Source organism: Aplosporella prunicola (assembly GCF_010093885.1).
Source record: "Aplosporella prunicola CBS 121167 unplaced genomic scaffold K452scaffold_132, whole genome shotgun sequence".
In the NCBI taxonomy this organism is placed as follows: domain Eukaryota; kingdom Fungi; phylum Ascomycota; class Dothideomycetes; order Botryosphaeriales; family Aplosporellaceae; genus Aplosporella; species Aplosporella prunicola.
Window position 1 is genome coordinate 1 of NW_022983660.1, and position 13,144 is coordinate 13,144.

At 51.8% G+C, this 13,144-nt stretch overlaps 6 protein-coding genes and 1 pseudogene across 7 annotated transcripts; 3 read left to right on the forward strand and 4 right to left on the reverse strand.

Annotated features, from left to right (window-relative positions):
- On the reverse strand, nt 1-88 carry K452DRAFT_t188 (annotated as a pseudogene). The gene has a single exon. The product of its transcript is annotated as a tRNA-OTHER (tRNA).
- Nucleotides 89-1,663: 1,575 nt separating this feature from the next.
- K452DRAFT_303643 (uncharacterized protein) lies at nt 1,664-2,314 on the forward strand (the record flags this gene model as incomplete). The annotated part of the gene is made up of 3 exons (XM_033542751.1): nt 1,664-1,894; nt 1,949-2,021; nt 2,148-2,314. 3 exons carry the CDS (start codon nt 1,664-1,666, stop codon nt 2,312-2,314), a joined length of 471 nt encoding a protein of 156 aa, XP_033391016.1.
- Nucleotides 2,315-2,889: 575 nt separating this feature from the next.
- Nucleotides 2,890-3,716, forward strand: K452DRAFT_314102 (uncharacterized protein; the record flags this gene model as incomplete). The annotated part of the gene is made up of 2 exons (XM_033543725.1): nt 2,890-3,000; nt 3,057-3,716. The coding sequence occupies 2 exons, from the start codon at nt 2,890-2,892 to the stop codon at nt 3,714-3,716; spliced, it is 771 nt and encodes a 256-aa protein (XP_033391017.1).
- Nucleotides 3,717-4,576: 860 nt separating this feature from the next.
- Nucleotides 4,577-4,867, forward strand: K452DRAFT_293326 (uncharacterized protein). The gene has a single exon (XM_033541542.1). The coding sequence runs from the start codon at nt 4,594-4,596 to the stop codon at nt 4,846-4,848; it is 255 nt and encodes an 84-aa protein (XP_033391018.1). The 5' UTR covers nt 4,577-4,593; the 3' UTR covers nt 4,849-4,867.
- A 142-nt stretch (nt 4,868-5,009) lies between these two features.
- Nucleotides 5,010-7,667, reverse strand: K452DRAFT_323134 (uncharacterized protein). The gene is made up of 5 exons (XM_033544611.1): nt 7,199-7,667; nt 6,923-7,132; nt 6,354-6,871; nt 6,074-6,301; nt 5,010-6,026 (listed from the first exon to the last, which is right to left on the reverse strand). Exons 1-5 carry the CDS (start codon nt 7,496-7,498, stop codon nt 5,222-5,224), a joined length of 2,061 nt encoding a protein of 686 aa, XP_033391019.1. The 5' UTR covers nt 7,499-7,667; the 3' UTR covers nt 5,010-5,221.
- A 547-nt stretch (nt 7,668-8,214) lies between these two features.
- Nucleotides 8,215-10,698, reverse strand: K452DRAFT_260863 (uncharacterized protein). The gene is made up of 2 exons (XM_033538553.1): nt 8,720-10,698; nt 8,215-8,664 (listed from the first exon to the last, which is right to left on the reverse strand). Exons 1-2 carry the CDS (start codon nt 10,618-10,620, stop codon nt 8,490-8,492), a joined length of 2,076 nt encoding a protein of 691 aa, XP_033391020.1. The 5' UTR covers nt 10,621-10,698; the 3' UTR covers nt 8,215-8,489.
- A 157-nt stretch (nt 10,699-10,855) lies between these two features.
- Nucleotides 10,856-13,056, reverse strand: K452DRAFT_260866 (uncharacterized protein). Its single transcript, XM_033538554.1, has 3 exons — nt 12,725-13,056; nt 12,590-12,668; nt 10,856-12,540 (listed from the first exon to the last, which is right to left on the reverse strand). Exons 1-3 carry the CDS (start codon nt 12,919-12,921, stop codon nt 11,146-11,148), a joined length of 1,671 nt encoding a protein of 556 aa, XP_033391021.1. The 5' UTR covers nt 12,922-13,056; the 3' UTR covers nt 10,856-11,145.
- Nucleotides 13,057-13,144: the final 88 nt, after the last annotated feature.

A 13,144-nucleotide genomic window follows, 5' to 3' on the forward strand; every position in this document is an offset into this window, starting at 1 on the left:
GCGGGGAATCGAACCCCGGCCTTGCCGGCACTTGTTAGAGTGTTGTTGCTCTTGTTATGAGAGCGGCAAATCCTAGCCACTAGACCACAACGGATATTGTTGAAAGTAAATGTGGCAAATAGGTTTATGTCTAGCAGATTAAGACATACGCTCGCTGGTGGTGGTAGACAGCAACGACGGCCCTGCGCGGATGCATTACGCTTGTGCGTGGTTGCAGTGATTGTTAGCATGGATTGAACACGCTTATGCGCGGTCGCAACTGCCTTAAGTCGAGCTTCTGGTATGAAGTACGTTCGTTGGAATTCGGTTACAGAGTCCACGGAAGTTCTTTGTCCGGACGTGAGTAGCCGTCAGACGCACTGCCTAGAAATGAAACGGAACTAGGAGATTCGTGGCTTGTAGTCTATTTGTAAGTGGTTTTGGCTATGTCAAGACCATAACATTGTAGCTAGCTAAGAAGAAATATGCAAGTAGCATTCACGTCCTCGTGCGTCTATGAATTGACTACGGTATCACAAAGTCCTAGTACTCGGGGGGCTGGGAAGCTCTTGCTTGCATGGAGCAATTACACGAGTGTACCCCCGAAGAATAACATCTACCTCTGTGAAGCGGACTTCTGTGTGAAGTGAGTGTGCCAGCGAGACCTTTTAACGTCCGTTACCGTGAAGCGAGATTCACCGTCTTGCGAGATGGAGATATTTGTATGGAGTAGAAGAAGAGACCCAGTTAACATATGTAGCGTCTATGCGTGCTCCAAGGCCTTTCCACCCATACCCGGGACTCAGGTTGGGAGCTAGGCAAGGAGTACTCTGTAGGGACTGCTTGTATCGCTCTCTGTCTCGCTATACGGTGGATCTCGGTTCGCAGTGACGGACGTTAATGCACCGTCTTTTGCAGCAGAGCTAGTTAACTTTTTACCTTTTTTAGTATCGATTCTCGCATTTCCGCGTGTTAAATTTGCAAGGACAAATCTCGCTGTGCCGGATTCACGGTGAGGGATACTAAACACTTAACAAACTTCAGAGAGGATCGCAGTAGTGACATGAAGTTTAGACCAAACTGTGCTTAACCAGACATGGAATTTCTGACAGAGAAGGGTAGTCATGCAGTTATACATCACTGCTTGATTTTCGTAAAGGCCGATATTTTCCTATCAGATTTATGTAGACAAAGGCCGTAGCTAACCACCCCTTGCTCTGCTTTTTATGACATCCGTATGGCACTGTGTTTTTTGGTTTGTTGTTTGTTGTTTGTTGTTTGTTGAAACCAATGAAGCGGGACATTTGTGGCAGCTCAAGTGTCGGGAGGCTTCCAGTGTAGTGAAACCATCTTAATGCCTGGTTATCGGTGACTTTCACCTCAACTGGGTGTTACAGTCACCTACATCGTCTCCAGATTCCTTGGCACTGCGTGGGTGTTTAAAGTCTCGCCTTTCACCTTCTTCTTTCTTCTCCTTCTACCATTCACACCATCTTCCCCCTCGGAGATCTCAAGCTCAGACCCAAGTCGTCGACCACATCGCCGAAATCAGCTAGCCCGGCCTCAACGCCTGGGCTTGCTTCTTCGACACACTCAACTCACACCAACGGATGACAAAACTTCCTACACCCAACATTCTGTCCAAAGAGTGAAGGCTCAAAAGTTACCACCGAAAGACGCAACCATGCCTCCCAAGCGCAACCTCGAGCTGGACACAAACACTTCCAGCAACAAAGATGATACCCTTCTCACAAAACGTCGTCCGACCCAATATTACAGTACTTCCCAGTATCTTTTGAGGAAAAAGAACATGGAAGCTTTGATGAAATCGCCGGAAAGACACCAGACGTCCCAGTCCACAGCTTCACCAAGAGCGCGCAGCCTTTCAACCTCCAAGCCCCAAAAGAGAGAGGATGTAAGCTACTCTCTTAGTCTCCAAGCTGAAAGACCAACGTAACTAATCCTCTAGGTTACCCCGACCGAGGCCATTGACGTTATCAACAACGCCATCACTGATGAGAAAAATCGAGCAGTCGTGGAACGTGAGCGCGCAGACACTCTGGAGGAACGCAACGATTATCTCATGAAATTGTTGCATGAAGCTCGCAGGGAAACCCACAAAGAGACACACCGAGCCAACAAGCTAGCTTCCACTAATAATCGCACAGAGGCGGAGGTGAAGCGATTGGAAGACCAGGTTCAGTTCCTACTGCGCAAAGTGGAACGTAAAGATAAGGAGCGCCAGGAAGAGACTCATGCCCGTCATGGGCTTGAGCAGAAGCTGGCGGAGCGCGATGCCCTTCTTCAAGAGCTGAAGGATATTCTGCATGATTGAGTCTTTGGGGTGGCCGATGCGATCGAGATATGTGCCAAGGACCAGGCGGTGATAGGAAAGCAAGGTACATACTCCTAGGATGGAGACAGGAATAGGGTGCTTGAAAATGGGAGACAGAATAGGAAACACACCAAAGGACTCACTAAGTTCTTCAAATGCCATTGCTTATAAGCCGGACCCCTGTGCAGTCATTGGTGAATATCACAACTTCTGACGTAGAGATTGGACAGACAGTCACTAAACTATACCATTCATAATTTTTTCGTCATCGTGTTCTTTGGTCGCTGTGTTAAAGCAAACGCAGAGGCGGGAGGTTCCTTCCTTCCTTATTTGAGGTGCGGGTACTTAAACCCCCCACCTCTTTCGTTCCTTCCCTCTTACATCCCACAGCAATCCTCCGCCTTCGGACCCAGGCTGGGCTCAGCACGCTTACACAACCCAACCACGCCTCACCATATCGGCTTAATTCTCAACGAGCTGGACTCCTATTGACTCTCAAGTCGACCTCGTGCACCAGATCACGAATGGAGAGTGAGAACTCAGATCCAATCATCGTCGGCAAGGAAACGGCAACGATGTCTTCCCCGAGCCTCAAGCGCAAGGCAGAAGCCTCGTGCCCTGGTGAACCCGACGACGATATTGCACGCAAGAGGGGAACTCCAACTAAGGAAAAGACAGTGGATGATGTAAGAAACTTCTGTCAACAAAACTTTACAGTTCTCTACTAACCCAACGACCGAAGGCACTCAACGCGAAGAACTTCTTGAACCAAGCCATCGATTCCATGTACGATGTAGTTAAAGTCGAGAGGCAGCGCGCCGACACTCTTGAGGGATGCGTAGCCTCCTATCAGGAAGCTGTAGACACGTGGAAGGATTGCACAGAAAAGACAGAGAGACGTCTGTACACGGAAACGACGCGCGCCGACAAGGAGCAAGAACGCGCAGACAAGGAACGAAAGAGCGCCGATGAGCTTCGGGAACTACTGCACTTTGCTCGAATCGAGACCCTGGACGAGAAACGCCGAGCTGATAGCGCTCTAGAGTTGGCGGCAACTGCGTCGACCGCGGACCATCGTCAATCGAAGGTGTCGGTTTTGAACAGTGAAATTGCACTTCTCACGCAGAACTTGAATGATCAAGAAAAGGAATGCAAGGAGCAGGCTCTAGCCCGTGACGAGCTCAATCACATATGCGAGAAGCAGGTCGAAGAGTACCAAGATCTGAAGGAGGAGTACGAGAAGCAAGCCAAGGAACTCAAAAGGCTCGAAAAGAAAGTGGCCAAGCATGATGCACGTTTCAGAGAGCTGAAGGATGCCTTGAAGAAGGGAGCAGCTGCAGTCAGTGAGGCATCAGATGCCTATTCGAAGGCTCTAGCACTGACGGAGAAGAAAAAGGCGTAGAATGAAGGTTGAAGGACGTAGGCATTCACTGGTCTATTGCAATAAGGAACCTACGGTCTTGTTACATCACAAGATGTTCAGTCTTTTCATAACAAGAATTAGAATGACATAACTTACCTTCTATGCTTGTGCAACTATGAGAGGTTTCCGGGTGTTAACCGGGTGCATGAGCGAAACGGGGCAGCAAGCCCGGTCCCCCGTGTGAATTTATGTGTACTTAAATCCACCGACTCGCCTATTTCCTCTCCTACGACCCCCTACCTCTCCAACCTTCGGAGGGGCTCCCCAGACACCTACTCAGATCAGCCACGCCTTGCCGCCCCAGTCTGGTTCTTCGAAAACCCAACTCGCGCCTAGCCCCTAGCCGCCGACATGACTTTAACCCGGTCACAGACCAAGGGTAAACCTCCAGTCGGCGACAAGGAATCTACCACCATGTCGCGCAAGCGTAAACAGAGACTTGACACAAGTACTGCCAAACGTAAGAATGAGCATGCTCTCACCCCTAAGCCTTTCAGAGCCTACCGTTGATAATAAAACTGTCGCCATGCCATCCAAGCGCAAACGCGACTCGGACGGAAGCACTCTTGATAGCGAGGAAGACGCTGCCCTCACTCCGCAGCCTCCAGGCCACCACCGTAGGGGCTCCAGCGCCGCCAAGCACGTGAACATGGACGACAAGGTAACGCATCTCTCCTGAAGTGGCTCGTGACTTGTCTGACATAAATGCTCCAAGGTATCGAACTTGCTGGAGGAAATCGAGACATACCTACGCCGACTTCAAGACATCGTAGCTGTGGCCGAGGAGACTCTGAACCAGTCGACCGAGAACCTGGATATCCTCGAAGGTTTCGTGCATAGTTACAAGGCCACGATCATGGAGACGAAGAACCTGTCCATCGACCAGTTTTGCCGGGCAATGACGAGCCTGAAGAGATCGCAGGAGTCGATAGGCCGTTCGAGGGAGAACCAGAGGTTGTTGCAGCGGGCTATCGAAGACATGAAGAGGGGAGAAAAAGCGGTTCGTGCGAGGGTTGAAACAGTTAGGAAGAGAGGAACTTGGGATGCTGAGCTTGTTGCGATGCTCGAGGAGCTTCAAAACCTCCAGGAAGTAATTGAAGGATTTGCTTGAGATAGCCGATGCTCCTGGGACAAAGAGGGGGTTTGATCATATCCAACTCCAGCATTCGGTGGTGGGTAAACTCAGGCAACAACCTTCTACCAGATAGATTGGATCAAGCAACCATCGAACAATCCAACTGCTAATACTCAACAATGTTTCCAAATATTCAAGTTCGGAAACATGACACACTCTCGCTTCTGCTAAAGGTATGAAGAACAACAATCACGTCGACTATTACGGAAGAACAGGAGTAAAGAATGAAGAAAACCCACAATCTGATCTCACCAAAATCTCATCAATCTATCAAGACAATTGAAGAAACCATAACTTCATAACTCATAATCATCTCCTCCCACGCCATCAAAATCCACCACTCACTCATCTACCACGCCTCCCACTTCTGTCCACCCATAGCAACCAGCCGGTTGAACAGCTCGTCTCTCAACGGCAACGCCGTGATCTTCCACGTGCTGCCCCGACGATCCGTAATCTCCAAGCCGTCAGCAATCTCGCGATTCAGCGCCCAGCCGACAATCAGCTTCGCCTTCCAGCCGTATCCGCCTATCTTCTTCAGCTCCATGATGTCTGACACCGGAATACTCCACGCCGGGTGCAGGTCCTCACGCTCTTGCGTGCCCATCTTCTCGATCGTACTGTCTGTGCTGAAGGACACGCATGGGATTGTCGCTTTCGCTGTGATATATATATGTCCCTTGTTACCATGGTAGCGCGCTTTGAACTCGATGGGCCCGCTCGTGAGGTCTTCGTCCGGCCGCGGTACTGCGCCCAGCCGGTCCTTGGCCTTATCGCTGCCAGTCTTGGCTTTGAGCTTGTCGGCGCCGATGGCAGTCTCCACGACACCCTTGGTCGTGCCCTTGAAGAAGTTGATGATCTTGCTTCCCTTTCTGCCATGCTTGGAATCCTTGGAAGCATCGATGTCGGAGCCGCCAGTCTCGTGCGCTACTGTAGGGTCGTGGGCCATGGCATCATCGAGCTCCTCCTTCGTGGCATTCAGTGGCCAGTCAGCGCCAGTGGCACGAAGATGCTCATCCGTGATTGTTGTAGGCTGCTCAGGAGGTGCTTCATTGATCCTTGGGGGAGGCGGGAGGGGAGCCTTGTTTGCCTCGCCAATACGAAGGAGGGTTATTGTGAGTTGAGCATTGGTAGGAACGCCCTTGAGAAGAGTGCTGCAAGCAGTTAGCACGTGAAGTACAAGTTTTCCTTCATCACTTACTTTCGGATTTCAAGAAGCTTTTGCCAATTGGGAAATTCGCGGTTAAGCCAAACAAGACCACGCTGGATGACCGGGTCGCCGAAAAAACCAAAACCGGCACCGAATGTTACGCCTTTCATAAACATATATGATGAGACGAAGAGGGAAATCAATAGAATAGGGGCAACGACACCGGCCAGTCTGAGGCGATACGCATCGCGAGGGAAGGGCGGCGTCGGAGAGAGGGCACTGTATCAGCAATTAGCAACTACTCTCTCAAGACACACCGGAGAAGCCATACTTAGCAAATCGCTCCCACGTGTCAGAAACGTCTGCAATACCATGCATGATTGGTCTCATTTTGGTCCACATAGCTGTCTCCATGGGCACCTTGGTCTTATCATGCTTAGCCGTTGCCTTAGAACCAGAAGCCGCGTCCTTTGCATCAGCAGCCCCAACAGCAATAGCAGTTGGGTCTGGAGCAGCGTCTTGAGGAGCGCCATCCTCTGAATCAGGCTCGCCTTGCGGGTGTTTCCCGGTCGCGCTGCTTAAGGCAACTGATGCAATGCCGTTGACAAAGTTGCTGGCTTCCTGTTCAACCGCTTCACCCTTGTGATTCTCAGGAGCACCCGTTGCACTGTCCGTACTGGCCAGAACGCCAGATTTGGGTTTTTGAACTCCGCCAGTGCTTGAGTCAACCAAAGCAATAGGAGCCGGTGGAAAGAGTATGTCTCTGGATGGCGGATAGGCGATGAGTGCTATTAATGTCGCGGAAAACAGGGGAACCAGAAGGTCTAATAGCCAAGCAATGAAATAAACCTAGCACACAAAGGTCAGCGCAGCTTCAACGCAAATGCGATTGGCGCCTACAGTGCAGAACCATGTGGTCCTCCTTGTCTCTCTCCATGAACGTAGACGGGCAATTTGCTTCACTGCACCCATGAGTCCGATACCCACAGTCATGTACAGCCGTTCTATGTTGGCCCTAAGCTTGTCCGGGGAGAATTCCTCCTCATCTGCGATATTGAGGTCGAGGTTCCCAGGGACCGGATGCGGAACCTCCTTAACGTGGTACATTTGCTATGGTGGCGTCAGCACCAACTTCCAAAAGGCTAACGCGACAATCAGAAAAGGCTATCAACAAACCTTGTTGAAACGTCTCGTCAACATCCACAATTCCTCATTGTCCATGCCTCCTACCAGCGGACTAGGAATCGCAGGTTTCGGCGCGTTCCATCCCAGATCGGCCACTTCGTTGCCATGATGCTGTTGTGCGAGGCCTGTCGTAGGCGCCTCGTCGTCTTTGCCCATGGCAAGCGAGTGGCTCAACGTTGGCTCATCTCTCACCGTGGTGGCCACTTCCCTCTTCGCAGGGTCTGTAACAGGTTGAGTACTGTCCATGATGGGCACCAGGTCCTTGTAGCAGACGCCTGGGCGTTGCGACATGGCAAAAGGGGTCTGCGAGAGGAGGACTGAGAGATTCCGAGGGTGGTAACGCAGTGCGGGGCGGATAGTGATAAATGTAGGGCAGCGTGCCCTGCTGGCGGTATGGAGGAGTCGGTAGTACGAATGCAAGAGGCCTGCGGGAGTTGAGCAATGAGGAGCGACCTTTATTCTGCGAACGCGATCAAGTAGTTGGGAGGCGCAAAGGTGCAGAGGGAAACATGACGTCGGAGGCTGGCCGCAAAGGGCAGCAGCCTGGCAGTCAGGGCTGGGACAAGCATTTGGCCTTCCCTTTGCAGCAACCCGACGCGTTCATCTTTTACCCTGCTTTCGCGTTCGCTACCTATTGAGGCAGCTATCATCATCGATCTCCGATGATGTTTGTTTGTCGGCGTCGCGTTTGAGGACAACGATCTACGTATCCCAGGCGCTAATCACGGCAGTCTGTGCTTTTTGACAGCGGGGGGCCCCTGCACCCAGCAAACTGGGAGGCCAAGGGTACGTAAAGCGAGAGTCGCCGCGATGCGAAATGGTCATACTTGTATGGGGTAGAAGAAGAGCCTAGTTATGATATGTAAGATCTCTTCGTCTATACCGAGGGCTCGGGGTAGGAGTTAGGCAAGGAGTACTCTGTAGGGACTGCTTATATCATCCTCTGCCTCGCTATGCGGTAGATCTCGATTCACGATGACGGATATTATATTATATCGCGATGTCTTCGGTCATTAGGGTAAGTTCGGGCTTAGAGCTAGACAAAGAGCACTCTATAGGGACTGCTTGTATCATCCCCCGTCTCACTAGGTAGACGGTGATCTCGGTTCGCGGTGACGGACGTTAGTCGCCATCGATCATCGGAGAAGAGTGCCATTGTACAATAGGTAGGCAAGAATAGGAATCTAAGCCAATCAATCCTCTCCACCCTCTATCCCATGCCCTGCCGTGTTCTCGCTCCTGCAACGCCACCATGAAGCCGCCACAATAAATTGTCAAATGATTAAATGTTGGGTGATAGCATGTCGTACTTGACGCACATCTCGACGCTCTCAACGGACGCGCGGAGGAAGCTGCGCGCCTCCAGACCAGCCCAGACTTTGAGCATGGAGAAATCGGCACCCCTGATCATGCCCGCACCACTCTGGGCACCGACCTGGCGAAGAATAGGTAGGGCTCTGGAAGCACATATTAGCAATTGTGGATGCATTCGAAACATACGCTTGGACTTACCCTGCGAAGAGATCCATGTCAGGATCCAGATTTCTGCCAATACCCTCCAAAAGCAAAACACTCAGCACAACGTTGACAAAGTCGCCCTCGAGTCTGACATGGTGCCCTCTGACCATAGCCAAGACTTCGTTGAGGATATCGCCGATCTTGATGTTGCCCAACGCGAATGTTCGGCTCTTGACGCTGAGTACCAAATGCTGCATGCGCAAAGCAAAGACCTCTTTATCAATCACCGCGTCTGGCTGCCTGCATCTTTCTACCATCAGATGGCCCGCCTTGTATCCGTCAAACTCGGCAATCGCCTTGAAAAGAGCGAGGAAGTTCTCGCGATTCACATGATTGAGCTCAGTCACGAGGCCGGTGTCAATGAAGATGAGCTGCGGACGGTAACCCTCTCTATCTAGCTGCTCAAGCTGGGCAACCCACTCTTTCTTCTTGCGCTTTAGCGGCTGCATGCGCTGTAGCACCTCTTCGGTTACATCGACGCCGTTTTCGACAGAGCTTGGCGTCTTTCTGTAACGCCAAGACGGAACGTCCAAGGTTTCGGGCTTGTAGAACCGCACCATGATATTGCCCGGGTGAAGATCGGCATGAATAAAGTTATCGATGATAACCATGTGGAGGAAGGCATCGAGACCTTCATCGGCAAGCTCTTTTTGGTAGACACCCCCGCCATTCTCGAGGAAATCTTCGAGTGGTATGCCATGAGCGAACTCTTCAATGAGAACCTGCCGAGTCGTGTACTCCAGATGCGGGTAAGGGAACCATGCGGTCGTGCGCTCTTTGAAGTTCTTTCGAAAGATGGTAAGGTTTGCTGCCTCTATGCGGAGATCCAACTGCAACTTCATCATTTCCGCGAACTGCTTGACCTCATCGGGAAAAGAAAGCCATTCCATGGTCGGAATAGCGTTGATGGCAGAGGCAAAGAAACCCATAATACGCAAATCCCTTCGGACAATCCTCTCCACATATGGATGCAAGACTTTGACCGCGACGTACGATGACGGGACGCGATGCGGGGTGCTTTTCAGAGTCACATCGACATTCTTCCTTAGTCGTTGCCGTAGGTTTCGGGGTTGGCCATCGTCTTCGGTTGCCGCGGTGAGGTCCGGTTTAAGCTTCGCTCGATAAACTTGAGCAATAGCGCCTACTCCCATAGGTTTCTCGTCGAATTCCTCGAAAATGTCCTCAAACGGACGTCCGTCAAATGCCCGCTCTACGATCTTCTTCGTCTGATGTATCGAATGCGCAGGTGCATTCGAGTGGAGCGAGGACATGACGGCGCACATCTCATTGGGGAAGATGTCCGATCGCGATGCAGCCCACTGGCCCAACTTTATAAACGCTGCTCCTGCCCTCTCCATGCTTCCAACCAAGAAGCCATACCACCACAGAGTCCCCCTCCTCTCATTGTCCCTATCCTCGACCCTTGGACCTAGCCATATCATCGGCACAGTCAGGATGACTGGCACGAAAATGATTACTAGATGCAGGAACCTCAGCCCTGTCGCGATAGGCTCCCAGATGTAATTGTCAAAGAACAAGTATATTCCCTTCCGGAAGCCTTTGGAATTCTGGATCACGTGAGGAACTTGATCTTTCAACTCCGCGCGCGAAGCTTCGAGCATGAGCTGTTCTCCCGTGCGGTCATCGTCATCGTGGTCCTGGTTGGAGAGGCTGACGAAGACGGCGGGGCTCAAGGCGCAGAGCAGCACGGTGCTGCGGCCGGCATAATTTGTCCGTGGAGGTGTGCGAAAGTATGAGGATTTGAGGAATGGGAGACGGCCGCGAGCGGAGGACGTAAATGCGCGACGATTAGCTTGCGCGAAGGCGGCGCGCGCGGCGGCGCAGGAGGTGAGCTGGTGTCGGCATTGGCGGCCTAGGAGAGAGACCGTTCTCATAGTCTCAGGGGGAGGTCAGTACTATGAAGGTGTTGGCAGAGCCATGAGAGATACGGAGCAAGTGGGAGGATATGGCGGGATCTGGGTTGACGGGCAGGCGGGTTTGGTCGATGATCGCAAGCCGTAAGGATCATGACGTCGCGCGCTTGGAGCCGCGGGCCGGGCCTGGAACGACAACTCTCCTCGGCCACAACTTTGCCCACGTGAAACGAGCAACAACCTAGGTAGGCACATTACGTCCGTCACCGCGAACCGAGATCCACCATATAGCGAGACAGCGAGACAGGGGACGATATAAGTAGTCCCTACAGAGTACTCCTTGCCTAGCTCCCAGCCCGAGTTTTGGGTATGGGTGAAAAGGTCTTAGAGCACATACTGACTCTACACATCTTACTAGGCCTCTTCTTCTATCTCGCTTCACGGTGACTGACTTTACATTACGCACAAAGCCAGCTACGTACAAGGTCACTCCATTCCAATCGTCTTAAAAGTCAAATTCCAACCTCCAACGCCTTCCGCTCCTCCCTATGCCGTGACGAAGCCCTCGAACCCGTTATCCAGCGCCTTGCGGCACTCTTTGGTATACAGCGGAAACCCACCCGAAAAACTCAATTGTTCTCGGACCTTTCCAGCTATGTTGGCTCCCATATACCAGCTGTCCACGTTATGGAAGAGCGTCGCCTTGCTCAGCTTCTCGATCTTGTCATGCCAGTCCAACTCCGCCGCCCGCGTCGCGTCAATGTAGCTGATGTTTTCCTCTTTCATTTTCGCCATGGCGTCGAGGATCCAGTCGCCCTGACATTCGACGCATGAAGGGCCGTTACTGAATGCAGTCGGGCCCTGCGCGCCATACAAGAAAAACATGTTCGGGAAACCGGAAATCGTCATACCAAGGTGCGAGTAGGTGCCGTTCTTCCACTTCTGGCTGAGCTCCACACCATCAACGTCCTTGAGGCCCATCGTCTTCATGCCTCCTGTCACGCTGTCGAAGCCCGTCGCCAGTGCGATCGCATCAAACTCGCGTAGCTTGCCGTCGGACGTTCTCAAGCCTGTCTCCGTACACTCGATGATGGGCGTTGCGCGGACATCGACGACCTCATTCTCGGGCTGGTCCAGCACTTCGTAGATGTTTTGCTCGAGAGACGGCCTCTTGGTCCCAAACGGATGCGGCTTCTCCAACGGAGCGAGTAGATCACGCTTGACTGGATCCGAGATACGAGCGCGAGTCTTCTTTACCCAGAACTTGTACGACTCCTCATTTGCCTTCTCGTCGAACAGCATGTCCCTGTAATTGCCGAGCCAGAAGTGGAATCCACCTTTCTCCCAGAGCGACTCGAAGAACATCTCGCGCGCTTCGGGGGAATCGTCAAGTGTGTCTTTATCATAAAAGTCCATCGGGAAGCCGGCAAAGGTTGTCTGACAGTACTTGAACATCTCTGGATAGTTCTTTTTGTTGGCTTCCTGCTCCTCTTTCGCCAATTTTCTTTGCCGCATGGGCAAGCAAAGATTAGGTGTCCGCTGGAAGACCGTGACGGATTTGGCAGTCTTAGCCCACTCTTGCGCGATTTGGATGCCAGTAGAGCCAGTACCAACGACGGCTACCCGCTTTCCAGTCACGTCGACTCCTTCATTCGGCCAGAACGAAGAGTGATGCATTATTCCCTGGTACTTTTCGAGACCGGGCCAGTCGGGGAAATGGCGCTTTGCAGCAAACCCCGTCGCTACAATGAAGAACTTTGATCTGGCAATGCGGCCATCTTCTGTTTTGACAATCCACCTAGCGGAAGGCTTGTCGAATTGAGCGTCCACGACTCGTGAGTTGAAGATGACGTCTTTGCGAACACCGAGCTGCTCATCCACATACTTGAAGTATTTCCGGAGCTCTGTGAAGTCGGGATATTTCTCAGTCCAGGTCCAGTTCTGTTACACATTAGTCCAGCCCCCCTCATTGGCTCCCCTGTTTACTCACTTTCCAAAGCTTCTCGATACTGTATTCGTATACAGGAACCATAGAGTCGACACGAGCGCCGGGATAACCATTCCAATGCCTGTGCGCATGAAATTAAATTGAGAGCATTTATCAAATGCAGCCGAGGGCTCTTACCAGATACCACCCAGGTCCTTCCCAGCCTCAAATATCTTGACGTTGTATCCAAACTCGTCACGCAGTTTGTGTAGCAGGTAGACGCCGCCGAAACCCGCGCCAACGATCAAAACATCCACCTCCAAATCGCCATGATAACCGTTCGTTGTCTCTCCACCAACATGCTCATCAACACTCATGTCCCGGCGGAGATGCATTTTCGCTGGTATGGGTAACCAGATCTAGGTTTTGTATCCGCAACCTGTACTCTAAGTGCGAGGGTAAGGAAATACAAGTGCAATGACTATACCACCAACGATGGTAGGACGAGAGAAACAAAGACGGCAAAAAAACGCGCGTAACAACAAGTGATGGGTTCAGAGCCCGGATCCATACAACTCTTATACGCCCTCGCCCCACGGGGCAAGTAGCTCCCGAAAG

Bases quoted from the DNA above. Each gene is read 5' to 3' on its own strand.
- K452DRAFT_260863 (XM_033538553.1), bottom strand. From the start codon at position 10,620: ATGAGAACGGTCTCTCTCCTAGGCCGCCAATGCCGACACCAGCTCACC. The intron at 8,665-8,719 runs GTAAGTCCAAGC...ATGTGCTTCCAG, and splicing joins GACATGGATCTCTTCGCAGG to AGCCCTACCTATTCTTCGCC.
- K452DRAFT_260866 (XM_033538554.1), bottom strand. From the start codon at position 12,921: ATGCATCTCCGCCGGGACATGAGTGTTGATGAGCATGTTGGTGGAGAG. The intron at 12,669-12,724 runs GTAAGAGCCCTC...TCATGCGCACAG, and splicing joins AAGGACCTGGGTGGTATCTG to GCATTGGAATGGTTATCCCG. The intron at 12,541-12,589 runs GTGAGTAAACAG...AATGTGTAACAG, and splicing joins GTATCGAGAAGCTTTGGAAA to AACTGGACCTGGACTGAGAA.
- K452DRAFT_293326 (XM_033541542.1), top strand. From the start codon at position 4,594: ATGGAGACGAAGAACCTGTCCATCGACCAGTTTTGCCGGGCAATGACG.
- K452DRAFT_323134 (XM_033544611.1), bottom strand. From the start codon at position 7,498: ATGTCGCAACGCCCAGGCGTCTGCTACAAGGACCTGGTGCCCATCATG. The intron at 7,133-7,198 runs GTTTGTTGATAG...ACGCCACCATAG, and splicing joins TGACGAGACGTTTCAACAAG to CAAATGTACCACGTTAAGGA. The intron at 6,302-6,353 runs GTATGGCTTCTC...TTGCTGATACAG, and splicing joins ACGTGGGAGCGATTTGCTAA to TGCCCTCTCTCCGACGCCGC.